The sequence below is a fragment of the Aptenodytes forsteri genome, unplaced genomic scaffold (genome assembly GCF_000699145.1).
Source record: "Aptenodytes forsteri isolate BGI_AS27 unplaced genomic scaffold, ASM69914v1 Scaffold95, whole genome shotgun sequence".
In the NCBI taxonomy this organism is placed as follows: domain Eukaryota; kingdom Metazoa; phylum Chordata; class Aves; order Sphenisciformes; family Spheniscidae; genus Aptenodytes; species Aptenodytes forsteri.
In genome coordinates this window covers 1,043,977-1,071,808 of record NW_008794624.1, presented here as the reverse complement: position 1 = coordinate 1,071,808, position 27,832 = coordinate 1,043,977, and the positions used below count along the sequence as shown (strand labels likewise).

Below are 27,832 nucleotides of genomic sequence, written 5' to 3'. Positions count from 1 at the left end.
ACCACTCCATAAACTGTAGATTAACCACCATCCTTCATTTACCGGTACATTAAGTCTAGGAATCTCTGTTAGATATGGCTTATCACCATAAGCTTTTGTAATTCAGTTAAAGTGATTCTTCTGTACAACTGTTTTACTGAAGAAACCAACCAATTACTTTATTATAAACTAGCAACAGTAATAATAGCAAGAGCAAAAAGCTGTATATGATTTTTTGGAGTTATCTACAAGTTATTTATACCTGAAGAAAAAGAACAGGCAAACTTTTTATAACTATCTACTTTGCCCAAAAAGAAGTGACCGCAAAACCTGAAGTGACTTTATGAACAAAAGGACAAGGCAGACCTCAGAGCTGACCTTGCTATAAAGGATCAGGGTACTATATGGGATTAATTAGCTATTTGATTTGTTCCTGATTTATGTAAATCACTCAAACCAGAGAGCTTGTCAGATACTGAAAACTTATTTTCAAGTACAGCCTGTGTCCTTTGAGACATCATCTCTGTAACACACAGCTGTTATCAACTACCTGTGCAAACATTTCATTGCCATGTCCACAACCAGGTATTGATTGTTCCTGCGATTTGAAAGCTTCAAAACTTTAGACATGGTAGGGTGGGGAAAGGCAAGGGGTAAGGTGTCTTACCCGATTCAGAGACTTACACCGTCAGGTTGCCTCTACTCCAAAAATACTGCAAAACCCAAGAGAAACAGCTGCAATTGCTTCAAAGCATCATGCTTATGTTCTAAATTTAAACATCTCACCAGTATGAGTTCATTTATATTTATACAGTTTCTAAGGTAAAACAATCCTGTATGATTAAATGCACATGCTCTTAAGATGTTTGTTTTGGGATGGATGGGCTACTTTTACAGCTTCTGCTTCTGAAGGAGGACAGCTGGCTTGACTTTTACAGACATTTAAAATCAAATACACTAAAGTGCGCCTTCCTGGAAGCTGAGCAGTAGTCTCTGTTGTTAAAGATGTTAAAGAAAGTGTCAAAAGAGAAATCATTTAGGTTTGCTAAAACTTCAACACCTGACATTCAAACAACAGATTAAAGATGTCATCACTTCTTCCCTCACTAATGAGCAATGGAAAGAGTACAAAGACAAGAGAAAACAGTTGCAATACAAATCACCATAGGAACTCCAAGGCCAGAGCAGTATCTGAAGCCATTTTAAAAGCCACTTTAAAAAGTAGCAAGACTGGTTTATTCCTGCAAAATCTAGATGAAGCTTATCTTCTCCAATAAATATGCAGGTTGTTGGTTCAAATTCCATAGAATTAACATATGAAATATGACCACCGCTTTCCTAGAAAACTTACTGATGCCCTGGGAACTACTCATGACAAAGGAATTCAAAAGCAAACCCAGAACTGTTGAGACAGGAATATTTAGGCCTATTATGAAATCCTTCTATTAGCAACCACTTAATGAGGAAATTATTGGGAATTTTCATATCCAGCAAAACTGGAAAGTATCCTTTCACTCTGGTCTTCCCTCCAGAAGACAGAAGCTTGGCGCTTTAATACTGTGGTAGTTCAAAGAACCTTAGAAAGCCATGTTTAACTAAGGCCAGAAAGGCACAAAATCCAGACCTCCCTTTTGAAGATCTCATACTTTAAAAATACAATTGTAGAGAGGAAATTATGCTGATTTTAGTAGAGCTACTCAATATCGAGTTAGCCTGGAGTAATCAACAAAGATATGTCTCCTATTCTGTAGGTGGCTTAGAAGAAGCATCTCCTCTTATCTTGAGCTCTGGTCACAGGAGCTTGACAGACAGCGAGAAAGCACGCGACACACATACAAACAGCCTTCTTACCAAATACTTGAGCAAGCTGGTGTTTACAGCTCTACACTTTGATTCTGCATACAAGAAGGGCACTTTATCCGTTTCTTGTATCAGCATAACCCATTCATATCTACTTACAAGATGGAAACTGCCAGGAAGGATGATAAATCCCAGCACTGAATTTTCTTATGTATTTGCCATTCCACTCAAAAATCAAGTTTGCAGCTACCATGTCAGACACAAATATCCTCCTTAACACTTGCTCTGTAACAAGACTTCATTGAGAGAGCATCTTCTGCTTGCATGACACCTTGGCAAAAAACTGCCAAAACTGTCTTTTTTTTCTTCCCTCCCCAACTGTGGGTGACAAAGATAAATTGTGAGTGATCTGCATTTCAGATTCTTCAACTATTAATGTAACTTTTGCAGAGGATGGGTTTTCCTGAACAGCATCAGAAAATTTCTGCTTAAGACTAGGAAAAGGCAGATTGAGACAGCATGCAACAAACTTGAGTCTAAAGTCATAAAACTGCTTTACAAACGTACAAGAAGCATTTTTCCTTTACCAAAGCAGGTGTAACTATTAACTAGTAGCTACTCAAACTGCATGGTATCTTTACATTCGAGAGATGCCAACCATAGTTCTTGCTTAACATGCAATGCTGCCGTAGTGAAGGCAGTCCCCACACAGGTCCTTAGGCAAAAAGGAGAGCACCTCTGTGGATGCTTTTCAGCCAGTGCTATCAATGCACCACATCTAAGAACTGAGCTGTAGAACAATGAATCCCAACAGCAAGCCACCATCTCACTTGAGCAGTTACAGAGTTGTCAAGGGAGTTCCACGCAGACAACTAAGATGAGTCCTCAACATCCTGAAGGAGTTCTTCAGGGGATACCTTGACAATATCCAAGCCAATAGGAGCTGACATACAGACCCTTTAGGTAAACTGAATGAGCCTTACCCAATGCTTTCGCATATTCCTAGTTTAGAGATTCCTTTTTTCACAGAACAGCACTTAATTCACAACTTCAGGTCATCCACGCACTCAACCAACAATCACGCACATTACTTCACTCCAGTTCTCTGCTGAAAGTCAAGCACTCATCTTGCATAGATCACATATATGAGAGTTTACAGAATCTGCCTATAACAGGCTCCAGTGCCACTCTCCACAGCAAGGGTCAGGACAGAGTTTTCACATTGATAAGGCAGCAAAAAAGTTTAAAACCTTCCAAGCTGATCTCTGTACAGGGGTGTGACAAACAGCATGTCTCCGTACCACTTCTGGAGAAGTGTTTAATTCAAGCAGTACAGATATGTTTCATATCTGCTATTCAGTGGGCTCTGCTGTCCAGGTAACTACCACCAGCTGGCAACCAAGTGTCAATTACATCATTGTAATCATATTTTACATATAGTGCTCAGTAATTTGTCAATATTTTTCTTACCTTTGTGTTTGTTCCAAACTCTGGAGCAGACACAGATATCATCGTTCCTATTTCCGTGCTCAGTTCACTTGCTGCTTTGGTTTCCTTTGTAGTGACAGGTTCTGGACTTCTGACAGAGGTGGGGGATGGCTTCTCCTGTCCCTCAGGCTCTCCCTGTTGGGCATCCTTCACCTTCCTGTTCTTTAAAGAACGCTCTTTCCCAATAGGACCAGGTTTATACTCTTTGTTTTCTACCGGACTCAAGTCTGGAAGCTAAGTTAGTGTTAACTTGTCAGTTATGTCTTCCCCCCCATGTCCTATCCCACAAGAATATTCTAACATGCTTTAAATAATTTTGTTTAAATCTAACAAAGCTTTCCCAAAGGATAAGCACTTTCTAACAGATAGATCATTTGAGACTAAGTTAGTGAAACGTACATGAAATGCATTCGTTTTGAACATCAGGAATCTAAACCACTGTTTTCAAGCAACAAATGTTTTGTGTGAAGTGGTAGGGTTCAACTAAAATAAGATCTAGTTAAAACCTACAGAAAAAAGCCAGCTTGACTCTCCTTACAAGAAAAGCACAAAAAAAAGCATAGAAGCCACAAGACTTCGTATACATACAGGTTATTTTAATTTTCAGAGAATCACGATTTTACAGGACCCCAGGAAATTAGAACAGAAGACTCTACCTTCATTTGAAGATATCTTGATGTATGGATATTGGCAGCATTTTTCCCTACGAATTAAGCACTAAGGTGATATCCAGAAAAAATAAACACATCTACGCACAAGTGTTGCCTTATATTGCAGACACTGTGGCTGGAATAACTGCTGCAATTCAGTAGTCCCTTTTTGTGCAGCTGAATTAAAGCAGAATGAAGGGCCTCAGGGAACCCGAATGCTCTGCTGTTCAAATAGCCACATCCTTTCTGGCTGAGACTACTCAGCCCATTTCACTACAGAGCAGCACAAAAATTCCTTAAAGGCAGTCCTTAAAATCCTATTCCCTAAGCTTTGATAGTGCAAAGACAGAAGCTGCTGGTATTGTCTCTATAAATACAAACCAGCTGTTTCAGGAGTAGACGAAGACTCTTTCTTTACAATACAACGCCTTTGGGGAGGGTGGAGTTTCCCAAAGGTATTTGGTACCCTCAGGAGGCCAGCAGAGACTAGCTTTCAGAGGGAAGGAAGAAAACGACAGTAGAAGCAGATGTCCGAGCTCTGCAATGCAGCAATCAGGAACATCAGACCCACCTCACCCCAAATATTTTTTGCTCTAAAAGTTTAGAGGCAGAAATTCCTCCAGACACTTTAAGGTCACGCTTGGAAAGGTAAATTGCTTTGTTTCAACTATGGTCCTCTTACATGGCCCATATTAGTTCAACAATACTAACCTCCAATCCTGAACATAAGTTTGTATTTAGGCTTCATAGCAAACAATATCACCATGGGGATGGTGGGTGTGTAGGAATTGTTCGTTTGTTGGGTTTTTTGTCATCAAGACAGTTAAAGGATTACAGCGCTCTCATTCAGAAGAGCGTACAAAAACGTTCATCTCCAATGAATTTACCATTTAGTCACACATTTGTCTTTCAATAAAAATCTACAGGAGTCTTGATAGCTATTACCAAGCAGAAAAAAGGAACTTTCTACACAGTGTAAAGTAGAGTCTCTCTATATGTATGTATTTAACTTTGGAGTTCAGCATCTTTAAGTGATTTCACAGGGGCCGTTTTAGGCATGCTGCAAATATATCCAATATATGGGTTTTGAATGTGCTAGGTTACTATAATTCACCAGCAGTATTAACTACTGGATATTTCTCTGCTGTATGGGTTTTATATTTTGCAATAAAAACCATGAACTGCAGCATACCCACTGAGTGCCTCATGTAGCAGAAGTTAATTTCATTCTATGTGTGACTGCACTTTCAGATTTCAGCTTTTTTCGGAAAAAAACCCAAACACAACCAACACAAAGAAAAACCGGTCTTCTAGAAAGACAAAAGGGCTTTAATTACATCAGGACTGCTGCCAAATCTCAGACATCAAGAGGGACTGAAACAGCTGGTTCTATAAGTCATCGGCCAAATTTATCTGCTATAACAATCTCTTTCTGGGAGTAAGAAGCTGGTGCTGAGTGCTAGTGATGCACAGATAAGTATGCACTGGAGGTGGAAAAAACAGGAAAGTACGTTTCATTAACGTGAGAGATCACTAAGTGTAATCTAAATACCACTCCTTGTTAAGTGGTAACAATGGAAATACAAGATGATGATTGAATGGAGCCCCTAAATCTCTGGAGGGCAAGTGATACACTTTTTTTTAAAAAATGAGATAAGTGATTACCTATCCAGTCTTCCTAGATTAGTTGCAAAAAAATTAATTATCCAGACATCTGTGCATTTGAATTTGAGACTTCAAATCAGTGGCTCTAACATTCCTCCCTTTCCTCAAAACACTTTTCCTGCAACTTGATGTATTACTCATCTTGGTAATCTGGCTACAAAACTAAGCAGGGCACCATGCGTCACTTAGAGGGGGGCAAGGCAGGCATGACGGCAGGAAGAACTACTGAAACTGGAGATATAGCCAGGGCAGAAACAGAATGCCTGCTTCAAAACAGCTCTCAAAGCCTGAGTGAAGTAAGCTCAAGAGAAAGCCAAAAACCCCAAACTAGAAAACAAAACACCACCACATTCATAGTCTCCCAACAAAGCTATCGCAAATCCATAATCCCATCCCTGCTCTAGCCACATCCCTTGGTCCAAACACAGAACCGATGGACAAACTCTGCTGGGCTAGGATGCTGTTTACTTACACTTGCTTCTTGAACTGAATTCCCCATCTTCTCTCCAAGAACCAACTTGTTGATTGTTTTAGGAAATATAAAAGGGGAATGCAATTTTTATAGGTTTAGTCCTAACTGAATGAGTATTCCATTATTTGTAACATCTTTTTGGCTGAACTTCTTTAAGTTTCGAAGTTTGTACTGAAGATATGACCTTTTACCTTTTGTGCTTTGATGGGTCCAGCTCGAGGCTGTTTCTGTCTTTGCTCTTTTGGTTCTGGTAGCTTGTCAGTGGACTTCTCGGAAAGTACAGGGCCAACTTCATTGTCACTGCCACTGGAAGCTGGGGCTCCAAACTGAATAGTTTCTATACCAAGATCGACTCCACCTTCTTGCCCAGGCTTTGTCCCCTAGTTAAGAGGTAAACATTTTAACACATTTCAAAAGATTTCTAGATCAGTACAATGCCACTGGTTCAGAAAAGAGCACAAAACATGCTGAGCTGAAAACCACTAAAAGGGTACTTTTACCTTCTGCCAGCAAAAGCATTATTTGTGACTGCAACAGATTTGCAACAGTAAACAAAATATGAACATACACTTCCTCCTCCTCAAGTTCCTACTGTTTATACAAGCTCAAGAGTAAGAAAAAAAAAGAACGCCGTGAAGAAATATGTAAACAAGATCAAGATGATGAACTGGTAGAGAAGGGGGAGAGGGACAAGTGCAATATCAAAATGTCCAGATTCAGGTTCACAACATTCTCCTGAAAGTTCAAAAATTCACATTCAATTCAAGAACAACAATAAGAAATTACAAAAATATTTCCAGATCCCCTTATGCAGTTAAAATGAGAGTTATGTCACATACTTACAGTTTAAAACAATAAAGTCAAGACCAGAAAACCCAAGAAAACAAAACCACAGGACTTCAAACAAAATTTAGGGCTATGCAAATTACGTGGTATAAGTAGAGCTAATATAGTTAGAAAGCATCTACTGCTTTTTGTATCTCTGGATTTAAGAAGGGACACAAAAAACATTTAGTTCCTTGGAGGCATCCTGTTCCTGTCTACACTACTGAACTGTACACAAGTGTTCACATGCAAACTAGGCAATATTTTTACTTTAAAAATGCACTGAATAACAGCTATCAATAGAATCTGTAAACGGCTGAGATTTTATTAAGAGAACACTTTTTCCATGCAGCAATCATAAAAGCACTAGCCTGTATCCTGTGTTTCTGTACTATCTCCTGACTTCATGAAATTCTACACATACTAGTTTAAGTATGTGCACGCCTGAATACATGAATAATCTGTACCCAATCTCAATGAGAGATTATTTGGGCAAGCTTCACATTCAGCTACTCTTCTTCCCTTCATTCTTACCTCTGGAGATGTAGCTGAACCAAAAGATGTCAAAGGCTTGTTCCAAGCACTGACCGAAGGTGGCTGAGGTGGGCTAATGGGTCCCACTGACAATTAAGAAAAGAGAGTTAAATAACCCCCAATGTCACTAAATGCATTCGACTGAAGTTATCAATTGACAGAGAATTAAATTATAGATGTTTTGATTAAATAAGCTTTGGTTAAGAAATTGTTAACCTATTCAGCAGCTAACAATATGCTACCTATTTAGCTGCTTTCAAGTGGGGCAATCATCACATTTGGAAGCATGACCAAGCCCGACAAAACACAGATTCCTGAAGGGAGTGACAGCTGCTCATTCATAGTGAATGAAGAACATAACAACGTAAAATACTGAGTAATATCATATCGCAAAAATCTCTTTTCCAAGATATTCATAGGTTACAATGCTGCACTTGGGAATGCTGCCCTCTATTCCCTGTGCAAAATACATCTGAAAGTAGAAATGAGACATTAACAGAGACAGCTGGCAATCAGCATTCTCTAACTACAATGCTTGCCCCCGCCCCAAATCCAAAAGAAACCACTTACATTTTTTGGAGATGTCATTTAGAACTGCTGTAGGAGGCACCTTGTTTTCCCATAATTCAGTTCCTAGACCATTGTGAGCCTGGGTGTTTTGCAGAACTTTGCTTGACACTGTGTATTCTGTGCTGGCTGTCCCTCCTGCAGCCTGGTTTTGCGACTGAACAGAAGCCTGTGGCTGACCTGGAGTCTGCGTTGTACATGGAGGCTGTGCCTGAGCTTGTGCCTGCTGCGCAGCTGCGGCTGCTGCCTGTTGCTGCTGCTTTTTGGCAAATCTGGGTGGGAGCTTGGAATTCTGACCTCGGCCTTTTTCGCTTGATCCTTTTTTGGTCCAAACCTGTAAGCGGAAGCCAATGTTATTCTTACAGCTGACAGTCTGTATGGACAACCAATTGTACATTGTGTAGCAGCAAAAAGCAAACTGATTAACCCTGTCTTAAAGAAGTTTATTTTTTTAGGGCTATTTAACCACAGGAACAATGATTTCTCATCCATTTTCCTCTTGGAACCAACTGATATACAAGCAATAGTATAAATCCTTATCACAGTATGAAAAATGGTGTTTTCAATTTGCCAGTTCCACCTGCCTGACGGTGCCCAATCAGGACATACAGAATCCTAAGATGACTAAATGAAAATTAATTTCATTTACTAATTCTGAACAACTGAATATTAATATAACTATCTAGTTATATTTGTAAGGCGAAACTACAGCTTCTTTGGAAGGAAGATTCTGCAACTTCACAACATTCCCAGTACCGCAAGGAGCTCTTTCCCCACTATAAACGCTGGTCTTGTACCTGCACTGTTTGTTCTTCCTTCTTTCTGCGCTCTTCATCTTGCAGGCGTTTTTGTTGCTTCTTGGACACCACTTCTGTGAAACCATCATCATTCAAGTTAGATTGGGAGTCTTCAACTACTGTCACTTCAGGGTGATCATCAATGATCACAACACCTATAGAAAAAGGAGAGGTATAGATGCTGCTGTTTTAACAGCTTCAGATGCAGCGCACCAAGCCAAAATCTGCTTTAGAGTGGAAGCAATTTCCCCAGACACAGATGGTGGCCCTGATTAAAGGTAGGCTTCTGCTTGCCAAGTGCTTTGCTGCTGAGTTTGAAGACAAGGAGTTAATCTTTAAGAAGTGAAAAACTGGAGGTTCCTGTACCAGACTCTCCAGGAAATAAGAACTGAAACATAATAATGAACAGCCTTCCCAAACATTAGCTGTAAGCTTATCAGTGATATCCACTGCCTTTGCTTATAAAGGTTAAGCAAATTATTAGCACATGGTGGAAAATAGTCTGAATGACAGAGTTCGGTGATAGAACAACTTTGTTCTTATCTATATATGAAAACACACAATGAGATTTGCCACTTTTTAGAGGCACACACGTTGTTAATTAGGTGCGACAAAGGTAGCAATACTCAAGTACACAATTATTCTGATGTTTAAAAAAATTACCTTTCCTCTTTTGTAAGTTTTCAAACATCTAGCTCTATATGCAGCAAAGCTAGCAGGATTACAAATTCTCATTAGCGTATTATCAATACATACTTGCGTAATTATTAAGATCAAATTGAGACAAGGCATCCACTTTTTCCTTAGGCTTCTTTGGACCAGCCTTAGGTTCTTCTCTCTTTTTGCCACTTGCATCCTTGGTGCTCTTTTGTCCTGCAGCAGTAACACCTCCATCCTCCTGATGTAAAGAGTTGCTGTTGGTGGGATCAACACCAGGCACAGTTGCTGTCTGCTCTTCAAATGGCCTATATTAGAAAAAAAATGAGAAAATTAATGACCAGCCACAAAGAACACTCAGGAAGGAGCTAACAAATCTAATGCAGATCACATTATAGGGCTACAAGTGTCTACTGTGCAACTTCCTAGTAGGCTCCAGACTTTTACTTTCAGCTCCTCAGCGAGCAGAAGCTTAACAGCAAAAGCTGTTTTGGGGACATATCAAATGCCCTGCTGCCAAAAGGTATCACAGAAAAAAAAAAAGCATAATTTTAACATCAACTCTGGCTTGGTCTATGCAGTTAGAGACACCAAAACTTGACAAGTATGCAGTTCAGAACTCCAGTAAAGCTTTCCATGGAAAAAGCAAACCAGAAGCTTACAGTATGCAGCATGAGCTAATAAAGTACAATATACTTGCTCCACAGGCTCACTTGCCAAAAGCTATCTGAAGCCGTAAGAATCAGATTTGCAGCATTCTGACTTTGCTGCAGAAACTGGAATAGCCAACTTTTGCTTCAACATCACCTTTTATCGACTAGCGAAAGAAACTCTTAATAGTTTTAACTCAGAGATTAGAGCATTGATCACAAGTTTTTAAGCCCAGGCAAAACCTGAACTTAGAATACAGCAACCTACAAGCACAAGAGCCCTAGAGTACAGGGTAGGCATTCAATGAAGAAATGTCTTATCCTGCCTCCCACTTATCAGACTACCGTGCGCTGTGGCTACAAAACAGTGGGCAAATAGTAACATTAGAAAGCTATCAAGTTTCAATCAATTTTAGCATATAGAGAACCAAAACTTAGTCTCAATGGCAAGCATTTCTCACCTTGCTTGTCTATGTTAGGTGATGACCTAAGAATACAAAAAGCCAAATGCAATGCAGCAATCTATGTACTAAACTACAAAACCACTCACATTGACATTTCAGCTTGCATCCAAATCTCGAGAAACATAGCTTGACTCTAAGAAACAGCACTGCAATTTTTATTTAATTAGGCTTTTTTAACACTGTGCATACATAAGAATACTCTGCTCTTAGCTCCATGTTCCAAGTGTCTGTATACAAACAGAAAAAATAGAAAGTACACAGCCACAGGTGCATGTGTTTGTCTTATTCTCTTTTCTACCAATTATTACAAATCTAAAGTAACTACTAATGACTTTGAACCACAAGAGGAAAACAGAAGACTAAGACCATATGTGCTTCCTAACAGAAGCTGGTACTCACCCTCTTTTTCCACTTCTGGGTGGAGGACCACTCCGCCTTTCGCTCCTAGGCCCTGAGAAGTTCCTCCCCGGTTTAGCTGGCCCATTGTTGCCACGTCGGTTTTGACGGTCTATTCCAGGCCGCTGACTAGAGAAACTTCTCTTGGCTATTTCCCTTTTTGGAGCTCCAGCATTTTCTCCTGCCTTTGCAGCCACCTGTGCTGCTACATCTGCTGTTTTCTTCTCATCCCTCTCCCGCCTCTCATTGAAGTCGCTGCTTTCTGAGGCTGTTTCCCACTCTTCATTTGCCTGGTCTGAAGAATTCTGGTTGGACAAGTCTGGTGTCTTACTTCCCGACACATCCAGAGCAGTATTGGAGGGCTCATTAACTGCATTACTAACTGTGGCACTTGTTGATGAGCTGGTGGTCACTGCCTCATTTATCTTTGATGCGGCCTCTCTTTCTTTTAGGCGCCTAAAGCGTGGTGGTTTATCTTGCCTTGGAGGTCGAGCAGGCCTTTGTCTTCGTGGCCTCTCTCTATTTGGATCAAACTTTCTCTCAAATTTTGGAGGTCTTTTATCAACTGGTATAGGACCATAATGTTCATTTCTTCTTGGAGGGTCTCCATCTTCTGGTTTAATGATCTCTGTTTGCCTAGGGTTCCACTGATTGTCTCTGTAGGCTGGTCTCCTTATTGTAGATGGACGTGGAGGACGCCCACTAGGATCCCTGCCACCACGTCTATACATTCCCCCTCTGCCTCGTCTAGAAGGCTCTCCTTTAGGAAGAAATCCTGGTTTGGGTTTGTTCTCATCATCTCTCATATATGTTTTTTCTAGGGATCTGTTGTCTACTCTGATATTGTTTTCAGGTTTGAATGACAGGGGCTTTGGAGGCTTCTTGCCATCAGCTCTCTCTTCTCTTTTTGGGTGCTTGCCTTTGATTAGACTGTCTTTGTCTGAAAGCAGTGTGTCACTTGCGCTTTCGTGAACTTCGCTGTCAGAATCTGTCTCTGAACCATGCTGTCGCCGTCGTTTTGGGATTACTTCAAAGTCAGAACTCTCGCTACGAGTTTCACTCTCTTCTCTTTGCCTAACAGGCCCTGAAGGCACGTGGTCTGATCTAGGCTTAGGATCTCTGTAGTGTGGGTACTCTCTATTATGGCCTCTACTGCCCCGACCACGTCCTCCGTAAGAACCCCTGTAGCTACGACCTCTAGAATAATACTCCCCACGACCTCTGCCTCTGTATCCCTGATCTGGGAACCAGTCTCTATCCCTAGCCTCCTTCCAGTATGTTCTAGGTGGTAAGCCAGGCTCTCTTTTTACTGGTCTGGTTTCTAAGCGTGGTTTCTCTACAACCTCCTTGCTAACTACCTTCTCAGTCTGCTTTTCTTCCTTCACTGCAGTAGCTGGCTGCTGAACATGTGGCTGCTGCTGTGCTGCCGGTTGAGCAGGCGGCTGCTGCTGTATTGCAGGGGGAAGCTGTGGAGCAGCAGGCTGGGCAGCCGGTAGCTGCTGCTGGACTGGAGGTGTGGGTGGCTGAACTGGAACTTTAGCTGCAGTCTCAGTTTGACTGCTCTCCTGGCTTGCTGGTGTAAGAGCAGCATCCTGGGTTATCTTCTTAGCCAGAGGAGCGCTGCTGGAGGCGGATGTCTCTGGCTCAGCCTGAGGCAGTGGTACTTGAGGTGCTTCCTTTTTGTCACTTTTTTCAGACTTGCTAGGTTTTTCACTAGCTGTCTTTTCTCCTTCTTTCTCCTTCCTCTGCTCACGCTCTTCTCTCTGTTCACGCTCTTCCTTCATATCTCTAAGCACGGGTTTTTTAATAGGACCCGATCTTCTTACTGGTCTATCACCGCCTTCGTCTCTCCGGCCATAACCTGGCCTAGGACCCCATCTTGTTTCAGACTTAGGTTTGAAAGTTTTCTCAGGTTTTGGTCCTTCTGATGTTCTATTGTTGATCAAAATTTCTTTTTTTGGCTTAATCTCAAGTCTCTCAATTGTCTCCTTTGTCTCAACAGGCCTGTTACTTAATTTAGGGATATTTGTTGCTGTCTCATTCCTCTGGTCTTCTGACTTTAGAGAGTGACTTGAACCATGGGAAATGCTTCTCTTTAGCGAAGAGTGACTTTCGCCCACAGGCACCAATTCTTCTGGAGAGCTATGTGTAACTTTCTCATTCACTCCTTCAAAATTAACTGCCGTGTTAGGTGTGTCAGTTTGGAGAGGTTGTACATCTTCCAAAGGCCTGCTTGGGAACTTTTGTACCTCCACCTCTCCTGATTCTCTGAAAAAGTCTGTCTTTGGATGAGAGTCCAACTGGTTGTGTTCTACAGGATAAGCAGTGGCAGGGACAGCAACTCGTTCTTGCTCCAAGTGTGCCTCAGACCTAAACAGCAAGCAATTAAGAATGTTAGGGTGGGGGAAAAAATTTTACTCATAAATATTTACTTAAATCAAATAATTTTCTATTTCTATGAAGGATTAATGTCAGCTCAAGGAAATAACAAGTATTAATTTTCATAGTGGCTGGTAGTTGTAGAGGTCAATTTTATTCTATCCTGATTAATAGTTTGGTATCAAATGTACAATTAGCTTTAGGAATCTATTATTGCTAATGGCTATACATGCGATTTTAACTGCAGCCTCCAAGTTAGCAGGCTAATATCACAAGTATTATCCAGAGAGCAGTACAGCAAAAAGAATTTTTGGGTACTTTTAAGATGTAGAGGAAGCCCTCCTGACTATTCATCATGCAGCAAAGGTCAAAAGCGACTGTCTTCTTTATACCACCTGTACTTAACACACCACTTTTGAAACTAATATACATCAGACAAAAGTTCTCTGATAGGAGAGAGCAGATGGAGAACAGGACAACACTACAGGAGTGTTCTACAAAACTGAAAGTTCAAAATATTATGGCAATCACCATTCATGAAATTAGGTTAAAGATCCTAAACAAGGGGTAAATTGTCTTTCCACACCACACTACAGAGCAGGCATGTCTTTTGTTTTATACAATAGCACCAAGTACAATGCATCCCACAGCCACAACTCCTTTTAAAGTTTTTGTGTGAAGAGCAGCTATAACTCAATCAGTTTAAACTGTGTTTTGCAATGTAACTTCCACAGCCAAGCGTGCAAGTATGTACGGCTCGGAGAAGTGACACACAGGAGTACGTAACTCAGGCTTACCTCAAATCATCAGGCTCTTCTAACACTTTGGGAGGAGAACTAGATTGCTGAGGTTCTGCATGGGGGTACGGGTCTGACCCCCACATCATGCGGGGCTCTGACAAAGGAACAGTGTGCTCTCTTGCTGAGCGAGCTATATGTTCAAATGAATCTGAACTAGTTGCTGATCCCTCTATCTGGTCTCTTCTCATCAGTGGTTTGGGAGGCATAATTCCTGTGACAGATTTAAGTTCAACAATTGAAACCAGTTTAACATTAGCAAAGAAACCTACCTCAAGACAAACAAAGCATATCAGGAGGTACTGAAGAACACTATTCTCTCTCCTCCAGTCTCCTTTCCTCTGTACCTTCCGTTGGTGAAACTAAATGTCTATCCACTGCCAGTTGACCTCAGAATGACTAAATCATATTCACCACTAGTACCCTATGTACCAACAAAAGGAAAAGCTGTCCGCTTCCACTATAATGGGAAGAACCAGGTCTGTAGACCTGTAAATTTGCAGATGAAGTTTCTGATCTAAGATCTGAATGGCAAAAGGCAAGATGAGTGTACACACAGGTGGTTTTTTTGTACTGTATTAAGGACTCCGGGTCCTTTTTTTTGGGTAACATTTAAAGAAATTCTACAGTTTTCACTGTCTTTGCTTAGCCTGCCTTTTCCTCCGTTCATTCCTTCCACTCATTCAGGATACTTATCCAGCTAATGAGCAAGAGAGTAGGTATCTCCATTATATTACATGCCAGACTTGTATTATTTATGCATAATAGCTTTCATAACTGCAAGTCAGACGGCCATTCCACAAATTAAAAAGGACTTTTTAGTGCCAAGAATCTGTAAACATGAATTTAGTAAGACTCTAGAGGCGCTAGTACCTAACATAAAAGTAACAAAATTTAATCTTTTTTTTAATAAGCAATATAGTATCAAGTGCTAACATGTAATGAAACACAAATAGTAAATACACTCTTTTTCTCAGTTCAACCTAACTCATGCCAGCTTTAATATTTGCAACAAAGTAAGGCTTATGCTGACATTCTGCATATATCCTTAACTGTCACTAACATACCTGCAATACAGAAGAAAGCTGTGATTTTACTTTATAGTCAAAGATATACATTGACACATGACTATCATTTTTCCAGTATTACTAAAATTTATTTTGTCTCAAACAATGAAATAATGTAGTTTCCTTTTTAAAAAACCCACCAGTTTGCTGTTACTATACATAGTGTGGTTAGGGAAAGACTTCTACTTCAAAACCAAGAAAGTTCAGCAGTCAAAAAATGCTGCCAGATTTTACCTGGATGAATAGGAGGCATATCCATTGCAGGTCTTCCTGACATCATTCGTGGGTCCATGTAAGACTGCATCATAAGCCACCGTGGATCAAAGCCCATTGAAGCTAGATGCTGAGGATGTGGTTGCATGGGCTGGTAAAGGGGTCTATGCTGGGGAGGTGGGACAGGGCCACTAGAAGGCTGTGAGGGAGCAGACTGTGGAAGGACACCTTGCTGTTGTTGCTGCCACTGCTGCTGCTTCATTTGCTCCTGCGTAACAAAACAGTATTACACAACTTTTTGTTAAGATGAGGACTTGAGCCAAATTCAAATAACCCTTGGAAACAACAAGTACAGTTATCTCCAGGACACTAAGCATTCTGAAAATTAATCGCAAACATGCATCAGGATGAACTAGGAGAAAAGGGGCAAAACCAGTCTGGACAATTTAGAATAGCTACCATTTCGCTGGTGTTCAGCTGACACACAGAACAACCTATACTTTGTGCATGTCATTAATGCAAAGCACTCTTCAGAACATAGGACCCAAGTCCAAATTACATTTGTGAGTGTTACACCCCTTAAGGAAAAGCTGCAGAAGGAATGATCAAACCCCAGGTTCCACAGGTAACCACAGGGCAATGCTCTACTTCAGCAACTGATGCAAAAACGGCCAGTTTTAAAAGCCTCTCCTGCCTTCTGCTCACTTACATACTTTGCAAGTGGCAGGAAGTGTTTCATGCAGAGCAATTCCTACCGATACCATAGATGCTATAGAAGCTGGAAACCAACAACCTGGGCTTTTTGAAACTTCTGTGGTCACATTCTTATTCAAAATGAGGCAGAAGACATCATTCTTTTAACGAACTTCCTTCTTTTAATGAACTGGTTAGTTACCTGCTGCCTCTGAAATCTTGGTGGTAATGATTTCTGGAACTGTTTAGAATAGCCCGAGGAAACAGCAGGACGAGGCTGAGATCCTGAATCTGGCTCACTCTCATGAGTCACCTGTGAAATCTCTTTCTCATTCCGACCACTATCTTGTCGGGTAAAGACTGCTTGATCTTCTGAAAAAAACCCACATGTGGGAGACAAGAGCGAATCTTAAAACTATGACAATTTCACCAGAATGTCAGATAAAGGATATTCTAAAATGAAAACAGTCTGCCTTCTCTAACCTCACAGTCTCAGTTCCAAAACCAATACAGCAAGAAAAATTAAGAACAACCCCTCAAAACAGAACAATTGTTGTTAATACATCTCTCAGTGTCCCTTTTAAACTCACATACACTGGGTAATCAACCACTGGCATTTAGGTAGTAACTATTACGTGATTTAAAAAGTGCTGTATCAATGCTACCATATTACATTTGAATCAACTTTTTTATGAACCAAGGTTTGGTTTTACAATCACTTTTATCCATTTAGAGGATAACACAACCTTATTAAGCATAGTCTGACAATTCTCTTGTGGCATTCAAGTTCCACTACAAAAAATGCACCAAGTTTAAATACGTGCTTTGTGTGTCTACTTCTCTAGGCTTGCTGACAGAACAGAATAGCTGAAATAATTTACATTGCTTTTTAGCAACATGAGTTGCTGACCCTCCTTAGCAAGAAAAGAAAGCCTGCTTTTCTTTCTGTATTCTTCAAAGTCCAGCCTAAATCACAGAGCCCAATTTTTCCTTTAACATTTTGGTGAGTTGGGCAAACAGGTCTAGCTCAAAGGACAGTTAGCAGCTGTAATGTGCTAGGAAAATAAATGGTCTAGACACACTAGGTTAATTAGGTATGCAAATTAGACTCCTACATTACAACTATGCTCTGTGGCTCAGCTTTAAGACAGACAACTCCTACTTGCGTGCAAGCATACCTTTTTCTTCCTTGTTGTTCCTGGTTTCACTTTCTTGTTTTTCTGCTACAGGTGTTGCCACAGGTTCTACAGGCTCAGGAACCTCATGTGCTGGTTTCTCCTCTTCTTTCTCATTCTCCTTCTCTTCTTTCTCCATCTCCTTTTCTTTCTCTTTCTCCCTTTCTTGCTCTTTTGCCTTCTCCAGTTTTTCTTTTTCTTCTTTTTCCTTTTCCTTCTCCCTTTCCCTCTCTTTTTCCTTCTCCCTCTCTTTTTCTCTTTCCCGCTCTCTCTCCCGCTCCCTTTCTCTTTCCCTTTCCCTCTCCCTCTCCCGCTCCCTTTCCCGTTCCCTCTCTTTCAGAGGGTCTTCCCGGGAGGGTTTTGTCACACAGCCAAATTTCTCATTTAACCGTTTTAACTTTTCGGCACAAGCTGCTTTTCGCTGTTCTTCCATTCTTCTTTCTTCCTCTTCTCGCCGCTTACGGGCTCGTTCAACTGCAGCAGATATCTCTGACTGCTGTCTTCTCCTCTGTTTCCAAATTTCATCTTCATCTGGTACTGGTTTAGGGGGAAAGGGTCCCTGCCTTCCAGGTCCTACCTGGCGATCAGGGGGAGGAGGGTGCTGCAATATTAAAACCAGTTAAATCAAGTTGAGCATGTATTATATAAACAGCCAGATAATTTAACTATTTGTCAACACATGTATTTGCATGGCACCTTTAAAAAGCAAGATTTAGAAGAAAAAGCAAGCCCCCACCTTCCTGCTCCAGTTCGGACTCATGCGACCTGAGCTCAGAAAGAAGAGGTAAAGATTCAGTTGGGCTCAGTCACTCCTCCTCCCCATCACTAAGGCAAAGTGACAGCAAAGATGACAAGCATCTTTTAGATTTGGTTACAGGCTGCTCTAAAGCACAAAGACTCAGGGCAGATCTCAGACAAAAGTCCCCCGAGGAGCCAAAGAAATTCAAGGTAGCTCAGGATAACAGAGATTTTAATAAGGACTGTTGAAAATTGGTAAGAAGCTACTATGCACACATTTCATTTGGGACTTCATCTCCCTGTCTGCCTCAGCAGCCAGCCCTCCAGCACAGTTCCCATGCCCCTGTCCTCTCTAGTTCCCAAATGGGGCTGGATAACTGAAAAGCTCTTGAAGTTCTCATGCATTTCATCTGCCACTTACAAGATGGGGCTGCTTTACACAATTAGCAGCATGGCTGTGCTGGGGTCCCATTCTTACTGGCCCCAGGCACTTTTACTTGTTAAAGAAAAGGCTTATCCCTATGTGAAGCATATTCTTACTTTTCTTAGTCTAAATCCCTCCACCACAGCATTAAGGAATTTAACTCAAGGAAATAAGGACAATTCTAATCTTTCTTACCGGTGGTAGAATAGATTTTGGATGAAGAGCAGGACCACCTCTTTCATGTATAGAAGGCTGTGCTGGACCCCGATCCTATTGGATCAAACACAGTACCAGGGTTAAGCAAGCTCATAACAACAGTCAAGCTGATAAACTTTAGATTTACTGTTTTCTACTGCATTAAGATACTACACCTAGTGAACTATCTGCATACGATACAAATTTGCATGCAAAACAAGGGCAAGAACATTTCCACTTTATGTACTGAGAGCTAAACAATTACTTTAAAAATTCACACATCCAAATTTCAGAGTTTATATTACTGCACTGTTTTTCCTCAAATTCAAGGTAGCATCAAACCCTGAAAGACAACATGACCTTTATACATAGAGAAAGCGCAAGTAAAACCCATTCAAGATCTTCCATCTTCATTATTACTGGTGTCAAGAGAAAACATTTCTGGGAAATTTTCAGATAAAGTCAACAGTAGCTTTTCCCGGGGTGGGGTGGGGGTGAGGGGGGGGCACCGAAGGAATAGAGCTGAAGCAGGCATAAGCTGAGGTCACGGCTAATCTTCCTCTACTACAGGATAAACGAAAAACCAAAATGGCTGAGCTGATGAATTCCACATGGTCTGTATAAAATCTATCTGCCTGAGATGTCAGAAGTGAGCTGACACACTACTGCTAAGTTGCACTGAAGAAAGTGGGTCACAATACCAAAAAAAAGCCCCACACCCAGGAAAAATGTGTGGGCCAGCTGGGCACTATGTACTCTGTGCCACTGTAAAACATGATAGACAACAGAACAACTTCATTCACTGCTACAGGGATGGACAGACAAGAGTATCGAGTTAAAGCTTGTCAGTTGAGTAACAGTAACTGACACGAGTTCTCATGCCCTCACAACTGTGGATTAGAACATACTAGATAAAGACATGCTATTTTTATTTTGCAACCAGAAGCAGCTAAGTTGACTAAGCAGCACCCGATCAGTTACCACAGTTCAGATAAGCAGTAGTTAATGCTTTCACTCATGTTCATAACCTTAGTTGACCTGACAGTTTGGAAAGACACCTGAGTCAGATCTCTCCTGACAAGGCTGTTGCCAGCAGAGCTGAAGAGAAGAACACACAAACCTGATCAAGCTGAGAGCTTTTGCTGTAAGACCCTTTGGTTGCTGCTGTGGAAACCTGGGTGGCAGACTTAACACTTGTCTGTTCTTCTGCTTCCTTCTGGCCATCAGGACTCTGGGAATCTTTTGATGGTGTTTGTTCATCACTATGTGCAAAGAAATAAGAAAAATGGGAGGTGACAGGTATTTGGTGATTTATCTTCTATTCTCAATGTTTCTTATCAAGAGTGATATTTCCTCACAGCAAGGATCATTTCTATTACACGCCCAACTGACTGGAGTCTGCAGGCAGTTATGCAATTTAATACGGTATGAAATTACTGGAATAAATATTATTGGAATGAGTACTTGCACTCATCTCATTCAACCTTCCCAAAAGCTAAGCTAGTTAAGTGGCATTCACACCCAACTGGCAACACCAACTCACCCACTTTCCTTCTCTTTTTGACTACTTCCTTGCTCATCATCATCACTGAAGTTCAACTGCTCAGTGTAATCCACTTCGCTCTGAGCACCTGATACATAAGCAAATATTCAATTAATCTTTCAGAAAGATTCAATGTACAAATAACAGAAGCCATTCATCTGATGTTCTTACCTGCCCAGCCTTCATCAGCCTCAGCATCTAGATTATCAAATTTATCAAGTTCTTTAAGTTCACTAGCACTAAGAATGGATGGGCGCTCAATAGGTTCTGAGCACCATGAAGGTGGTCCTCTTCCCCTTGGCCCTCTTCAATTAATCTTTCAGAAAGATTCAATGTACAAATAACAGAAGCCATTCATCTGATGTTCTTACCTGCCCAGCCTTCATCAGCCTCAGCATCTAGATTATCAAATTTATCAAGTTCTTTAAGTTCACTAGCACTAAGAATGGATGGGCGCTCAATAGGTTCTGAGCACCATGAAGGTGGTCCTCTTCCCCTTGGCCCTCTAAAAAAAAAAAAAAAAGAGAAACAAAGGCCACTGTCACTTATCCAGCAACAAAATGACTAGATAAAAGGTCAACTTGTATGACAATTATTTGAAGTATACAGTACTGTTCTCAAACACAGTATAAATGTGAACTACCATCCACATGTAAAAAAAAAAAAAAAAGAGAAACAAAGGCCACTGTCACTATTTATCCAGCAAAATGACTAGATAAAAGGTCAACTTGTATGACAATTATTTGAAGTATACAGTACTGTTCTCAAACACAGTATAAATGTGAACTACCATCCACATGTGTGACTATTGTAGTTCAAATAATTACTGATACACCACAGATGGTTCTTTAGGGAAGAGAAAGATTAGATGCTATAGCCTTGCTTGCACACTTCACAAACAAGCCAAACATCAGTTGACAGTAGAAAACCACATGCCTTGTAGCTTTCAAACAACACACTGAATAGATCTGGCATCCTTATCACCAATTTATCCATCTTGGAGATATTTCTTTATACTTTTCACGCTTTCCCACTGTCAAAGGTTCTGTACCTTTCTCCTGACTCCTATACTCAAGTTCTCCCAGTCATCCCTCTTTCTGCCCTCTTCCTGATCCCAACCACAGATCACCTGTCAAAGTTTGTACCTTACTGCCTACAGCATCCCCTGTTTCCTCACACACGTGCACAGCCATCCTCAACTATGGAGAAATGCACAGAGAGGAGGAAAACTAATTTTATAATGCATTACAGTTCTACTTTAATTGGAGAGCAGTAGAGTTGAGAACCAGGAATTAACTACTTTCATTATAACAATGGAAGAGTCCTTTTACAGGCAAAATACTGGTTGAAGTTTTTCAAAAGTGTCCCCAAGTGACTCCTGCTCTTCCCAGTCAAAAACCCTGTAATGTGCAGAATTCCCTCAGGTTTTGCAGTTGAGTTGTCAAACACAAACCACTCCATGGCACTGCTCCACACAAGCCAAACTTGTGAGACTAACCAGTGGCAGTTCTTATGCAGCATATAATCATAATCAAGACACTCAGTGCAAATTTTTTCTTTTTTTTTTTTTTTAATAATTGAGTCACAAACAAGAGTTCATACCCACACAAAATAACACTTGTGACTCCTGCTCTTCCCAGTCAAAAACCCTGTAATGTGCAGAATTCCCTCAGGTTTTGCAGTTGAGTTGTCAAACACAAACCACTCCATGGCACTGCTCCACACAAGCCAAACTTGTGAGACTAACCAGTGGCAGTTCTTATGCAGCATATAATCATAATCAAGACACTCAGTGCAAATTTTTTCTTTTTTTTTTTTTTTAATAATTGAGTCACAAACAAGAGTTCATACCCACACAACAATAACACTTGTAAGGTTTCTTACCTGCTAGGCTCAGAATTGGGAAACCTTGTTGGACCTTGCATGGAAGGAGGATATGCCATTCTAGGATACTGATTAAACATCTAAGAAAGGTTTAAAAACAGGAGCCATTCATTAAAAAATACTGCATCAAGCATATGAGATCATCAAAGGAATCACAATGGAAGTAGAGCAAGACTCTTCACTCAAGACAGTTTGCTTAATATCACAAGCGTGTGACATCAAGTCACCAAGGTAGAGTGATTACAAGTGTTAATCAGCTCCTGACAAGTTCAAACTCAGTGTAGCAGGAGCAGCAACAGGTAGCCACATCCTTTAAGGAGTTGGTTGCAATCCCACCCTTCTAGCCAGAACTGCTAAGCATTCTATGGAGGGAGGAGAAAGGGGCATAAGGAAATCACACTAGCCAATAATCAAACCCTACTGCTTAAAAACTTTTCATGTAACCATCACTTACATAAGGTGGCATCATTGCTCTGTACTGAGATGCGATAGGTGGTTGCTGCTGGCCATTCAGCTTGGGCTGAGGGACCTGTGGTAACCGCACATCCCTCTTCTCCGCTGCCTTCTGGCCATCATTTTGTTCTGCTGGTGTAGCATTACCATCTTCTTGTCCAAGAGCCTTAGCTTCTTGATCGGTTGGAGAACTGGGCGAGTTGCTCTTATTACCACCTTCTCTCCAACTAGTAGCATCTGCATGGACAGAATCAGTACGAGAAAAAACAAGAACACACTTTATATTACAGATTTACAGACAGGCATGATGAAAAACACATTCCTCCTACCCCGTTTTCAGTGACACAGCGATCTGTGCAGACACACATTCAATATTTGGTACTGAAACAAGCAATGGCCACTTGAGAAAACAAGAGGCTGTTTTCTAATTGTCTTCAGCCCTACATCCAGTTGTGTTCCTGAAGGGTAAGAGTTAAATTTACAGAGTGCTCTAGTTGTCCTGCTCTACCTTCCAAAACACAATGCAATTTAGGAAAGATACAGATAATAGCACAGGAGAGAAAACAGATTTAGCTGTGGTAAGTGAGCCACTGTTGACTCAGCGTGAAGATGCCGTCAAGGGAAAGATCAAGCTTCTTAAGCAAAGGCCTACCACGAAACTCTCAAGCAGCTCCAAATGACATATACCTGCGCATTATCTTTTTAAGTGAAGACAGGTATCCAGAGTCTGGCTTGTATCTCTATCTGATAAGGATGGAATAGAAGTGATGAGGGCTGTACTTCTGGGTGTGAATGTCTAGCAAAAAGTCCAGGAGAAGTAAGGGATTTTAATGACCTATCACTCATGTCAGGCAGTCCATTCATTTAGGAGCTTCTGCCTACAGAGCACGGGTTAGGACAAAAAAAAGAGTAAACTTAGCAGCAGCGCTCAGATCCATGGGGACCAACAAAACTTGACAGACACAGACTGTAAATAATGTTCCCTTAGGGGCGCAAACTCTTTAAGCAGTGTTAAACTATGCTCCTAAGTATCCATTTGAGTTCTTCCACTTATCTTTGCTGGGGAGCACAGCTGCTAAAGCAGCAGTACTTGCCAAGCTCATTTAGCTTTCTGCTGTCAGACCTGAAAGAAGGGCTTAATATAGCATGTACAGTGCTGACCAAAACTATAACTGCCTGCAGGAGGCTGGAACAGACACGCATAGCTATTTTCCTAATTTGATGTTGGACATCTCTCAAATTTCTTGACAACTTATTCTTTACATCAAAATCAAGTGAGGATCTGAATAAGCATATGGCCTTAGTCTGCAGGACCTGATTGAAACAAATCAAGGAAAACCGATGCCTGTAACACAGAAAGGAGTTAAGGATTCCCTGAGAGCCCAAGCCCTCTAAAAGCAGTGCACGTTTTGTCTATCGCTGGCACAAGATAGTGCCACCTACAGTGCAGGAAAGGATCCCTAGTCCAAACCTCATCAAAAACAAATTTTTGAGGAAGAAAGGAATCTTGTTTCTTACTGGCAACAGGCACAATCCCAAATGCCTCCCCATTAAAAGGATCTGGGGCAACAATACACATTTCTTCACCGAGACATGCAAAACCAGCATCATTATGGTTGTTTTCACTAGATCTAATCCCCCACAGCTGAAACAGATCCAGCTAGTCAGAGCACCTCAGCCACGAGCTAAAGATGCCTTAGCCTTTCAAATCACAGTCCACTCTTCTGGTATCCTGTAGATTACACTTCCTATTCAGGATTTTTCAGGCTACTCTCTTATGAGTACTAACCATTTGGGAACAACCCCAACGATGATTTATATATTTGGTTAATATTAGGAGATTTCTTTAAATACGTATTTTAGCTGTTGTGACATCTAGCAGCTGGAAGTACGAAAATTCCAGTATTGTTCAACTAACAAGTGTTCCTCAGAGCACAAGTGGAGTACTGACTAGGTTAGGAAAATGGAAAGTGAACTGCAGGTTAGGATTAAATACCCTATTTTCCACACACTAGGAACACAGTAAAGCAGAAGAAAGCCCCAAAAATCTGTTTCTTCAGTGTAGGAGTGTGTTGATTAAAACAATCAATTAATCAATTTATTTTGTATGGGGCGCAAGTAACCTTGTAATAGACGAGTTCCACACAAACCCATGCAATTTCACAAAAAACTGTAGTATATACTTACTTTGTGGTCGCAAGTTGGGTCCTGATCCATGGAGCTCTTCAGGTGCATCTTTCTCTTTGCCTGACTTTTCCTGATCCCCAGCTGCCGGCAGACTGGGAAACTCTTGCTGGAAATAACTATTTACTTGAATAGCTGGACCTACACAGTAAGATATTCACAAAGTCACAACTTTCTGTAGTCAAAACAGTTCAGAAAGTGATAAAAGCCTGATCATCCTTAAAAAGTGAATGTTAAAGCCACATCAATTTACTGGTAACATAATTCACATAAGCGCAGAGCAATCCTTGTAAAGCATTCACATTTGCTACCAAAGTTGTTGAATTTACTAGGCGAACTGTCACACCTGTTGGGGCTGAGAAAAATCGAGAAGCACCAGAGAGCAATAATGGACAGTGGAACAAGACTTAACACGGAGAGTACCTGAAGTTCCTCAGCTCTGTTAACACTTCCTCCCACCCCCTTCCAGACAAAGATTTCCTTCGTTTTATTCTACAACTATAGTCAACCTAAGAATGGGCAGCTATGTTATTGCAAAAGCCCTTAACATTACTGTTCTAACAACAATTCTTCAGTACTTTAAAAGGCCACAGCTTTTACATTACGAGAAAAGTATCAGAAGTGTAGCATTCTTTGATTTCTAAAACCCTTGACATCACAACTCTGGATTGGAATTTAAGACTTCTGTTGCACATGGTAGGGAAGCCAAATATATAGATTGTCTTCCTCTTTAGCAGGTTTTGTTAGCACCTACTTTGAATCAATTTCTGCCCCTCCCCCCCAACGGATTATTTACCTATTAGGTCAATAGCATTCTAGTACCAAATCACTGATAATCTTACTGTGGGAAGATTTCTATTCCAATAAGCTGAATAATGCCCTGTTCACATACCGTCTTTACTACTGGCTACTATAAGAGACATCGCACGAGGCTACATGGACTATAGGGCAAACTCACAAAAAAGGATCTGAACATATGCCATCCAAAAGCCCCCCAAATCCCCACAATATTTTTTTTTAGCTAACAGCTAGAAAAGCTTCTGTTGTCTCCGATCCATGAAAGAATCCTTCATAACAATAAAACGCAGGGATCCTGATTTTTTTCTTTTTTTTTTTTAGATGAAGAGTCAAGTACAGGATAAACTCCTTACTCTTTGTACTTTCTTTGTAAAGGCATAACAGCAAATACCACTGTTTATCCCCGTGCCTACAAACTGCCTTGAAATCTTTCAATCTTCATTCCAGCTTCACCTACTACAGATCATGTTAACTTTTTTTTGTTAATGCACATTGGACTCTTAATGTTCCCAAGCAGCTACATCCAATGACTTGCTTAAAGGGGACTGAAAACCGCAGTCACACTAATCAGATGGCCTGCCAGACAAGGGAGCCTCTTCAGAGGTCCTGTGGCACGCAACATTCATGAGTTTTATGAATCTTGAAAAATGTTTTCTGCTCAAGTCTACACAGTGACAGCAACAATGTTTTAATTGCAAAACAGCAATCAGAGAAGGATTTAGTCTTGCCTCACTCAACTGAAGTCTTACAAGATCATGAGGTGGCCAGCTGAATGACTGCTGGAACACATACAAGGCATCTGGAAAAACTACAAGTTCCATCAGCCAACTGCAGATCAGGAAAGCATGAGCACAACAGGTGTATCCCGAGTTTCAAACTGAGGAGGATAGCAAGCAGCTGATGCCAATTCACATTCTGTATTTTTTCTTGAAACAGCAAACCCACTACTGCATTAATTGAATGAAATGAGGGCACCATCTGGGCTTGGCACACAAGCTGCCATGGTAACTACAAAATAATTAGCTAAATGCATTTTGAAGCCACTGAGCCAAATCACTATTTCCTGTGTCATAGAGATGATCTTATCAGCTTATGTAGAAAGGCTGGTATGCAGATCACTTTGCATCAGTGTTAATTCTTTTTTTTTATTCTACAAAACTCCTGCAAAAATTTAAAGGAGGAGAGTTCCTATATTTGACAACGAAGGAAACACTGAACATTAGAGGAAAGCAAGAAGTGGAGAATCTAGAATTGTCACTTCTAATACTTCTGCAAAAAAAGGCAGAATCATTAGATATGAGATGTTAATAAACTCCATATAATGGCTTAGAAGTTACCTCCATGCAATTCAGATTTTACTATTCTAAGGTGTCTATCCAGAAGAGAGCTCAGTCCTTCAACTTGGAAGCCAAAACTCTATTTTATAGCCACAGAAAGCTTGCAAGTCTCAAATTTAAGGAATAAAACATGTCACAGGAATTCTTAGTAACCTCTCACTCTACAAGCAATTTAAAAAAAATCTGCTGAAGATTTAGCTCTGATCTTAACATCTGTAATGAAAACACTCAAGCTAAGATTCACACTGATGGAAATAGTTCTCCATCCTTTCATATGATTATGTTAAACCCCAAAACACACCTTTAATGCTCTCCCCAGAAAAAACCCTACTTGAACATTATCACTTTGAAACCAAAATAACCAAGGAATCTATAAAATAAAGGGAAAATTATTGCTGTAGCAGACATTTAAATAGAAGACTACATACATTTTGCACAAAATGATCTAAAACTATGATTAGAATGATCACTAACTGTTTATGGTTCTCCTTTCCATGACAAAATTGTATGCATTATAACTACTGACTGAGATTTTCCCTCCTCACCGTAGCCATGTTCAAGATCTTAGGCTGTCACCACCATTTCCTTGTCAATCCAAAAGAGGTGACTATGCCAGCCCTTTAAAAGGCAGTCAGACCTGCTGCTAAATCAGGTTGGAGCTCACTTGAGTGACAGGGGACCAGCTCACCTTCCGGCCAGGCAAGTTGCTTCCACAGCATTTGTAGTCCCAACTGGCCCAGTCAAGACTCAAACGCTTGCTGAGTCTGGGGGTCTCTCACAGCAGCATTCATAGCCTGCTAGGGCAGTCAAGAACCCCTCCACTCTGAACATCACTTACCGTCTTGTCCACCTGGTTTGGTGTTGGCCCACGATTTGGCAACAGGAGCTGCTTCTGGAGGAGCAGGAACAGCGGGTTTTGGCTGTGTCTGCGGCACGTCTGGCTGTCTGGAATTAGAGGAAAAGCACTTGTGAATACAAGAGGGTAAGCACAGAATAAGATTGTCAGGA

The 27,832-nt window shown here is 40.9% G+C and overlaps 1 protein-coding gene across 2 annotated transcripts in view; it reads right to left on the bottom strand.

The window, feature by feature from the left end:
• PRRC2C (proline rich coiled-coil 2C) overlaps positions 1–27,832 on the bottom strand; it is a 66,610-nt gene that overhangs the window by 26,878 nt on the left and 11,900 nt on the right. Inside the window, exons 4-22 of one of the 2 annotated variants that reach the window (XM_009273295.2) lie at positions 27,663–27,769; positions 24,693–24,830; positions 22,507–22,742; positions 22,053–22,132; positions 20,540–20,673; positions 20,169–20,256; positions 19,746–19,887; positions 18,626–18,700; positions 17,272–17,869; positions 16,296–16,465; positions 15,422–15,668; positions 14,121–14,334; positions 10,948–13,314; positions 9,534–9,742; positions 8,778–8,932; positions 7,984–8,314; positions 7,414–7,499; positions 6,246–6,434; positions 3,250–3,501 (exon numbers count right to left, since the gene is read on the bottom strand). In XM_009273295.2, the coding sequence (XP_009271570.1) occupies positions 3,250–3,501; positions 6,246–6,434; positions 7,414–7,499; positions 7,984–8,314; positions 8,778–8,932; positions 9,534–9,742; positions 10,948–13,314; positions 14,121–14,334; positions 15,422–15,668; positions 16,296–16,465; positions 17,272–17,869; positions 18,626–18,700; positions 19,746–19,887; positions 20,169–20,256; positions 20,540–20,673; positions 22,053–22,132; positions 22,507–22,742; positions 24,693–24,830; positions 27,663–27,769 (5,818 nt within the window). Of the gene's footprint in view, positions 1–3,249; positions 3,502–6,245; positions 6,435–7,413; positions 7,500–7,983; positions 8,315–8,777; positions 8,933–9,533; positions 9,743–10,947; positions 13,315–14,120; positions 14,335–15,421; positions 15,669–16,295; positions 16,466–17,271; positions 17,870–18,625; positions 18,701–19,745; positions 19,888–20,168; positions 20,257–20,539; positions 20,674–22,052; positions 22,133–22,506; positions 22,758–24,692; positions 24,831–27,662; positions 27,770–27,832 lie in introns of both variants that reach the window. The other variant, XM_019470496.1, reaches the window with a different exon arrangement.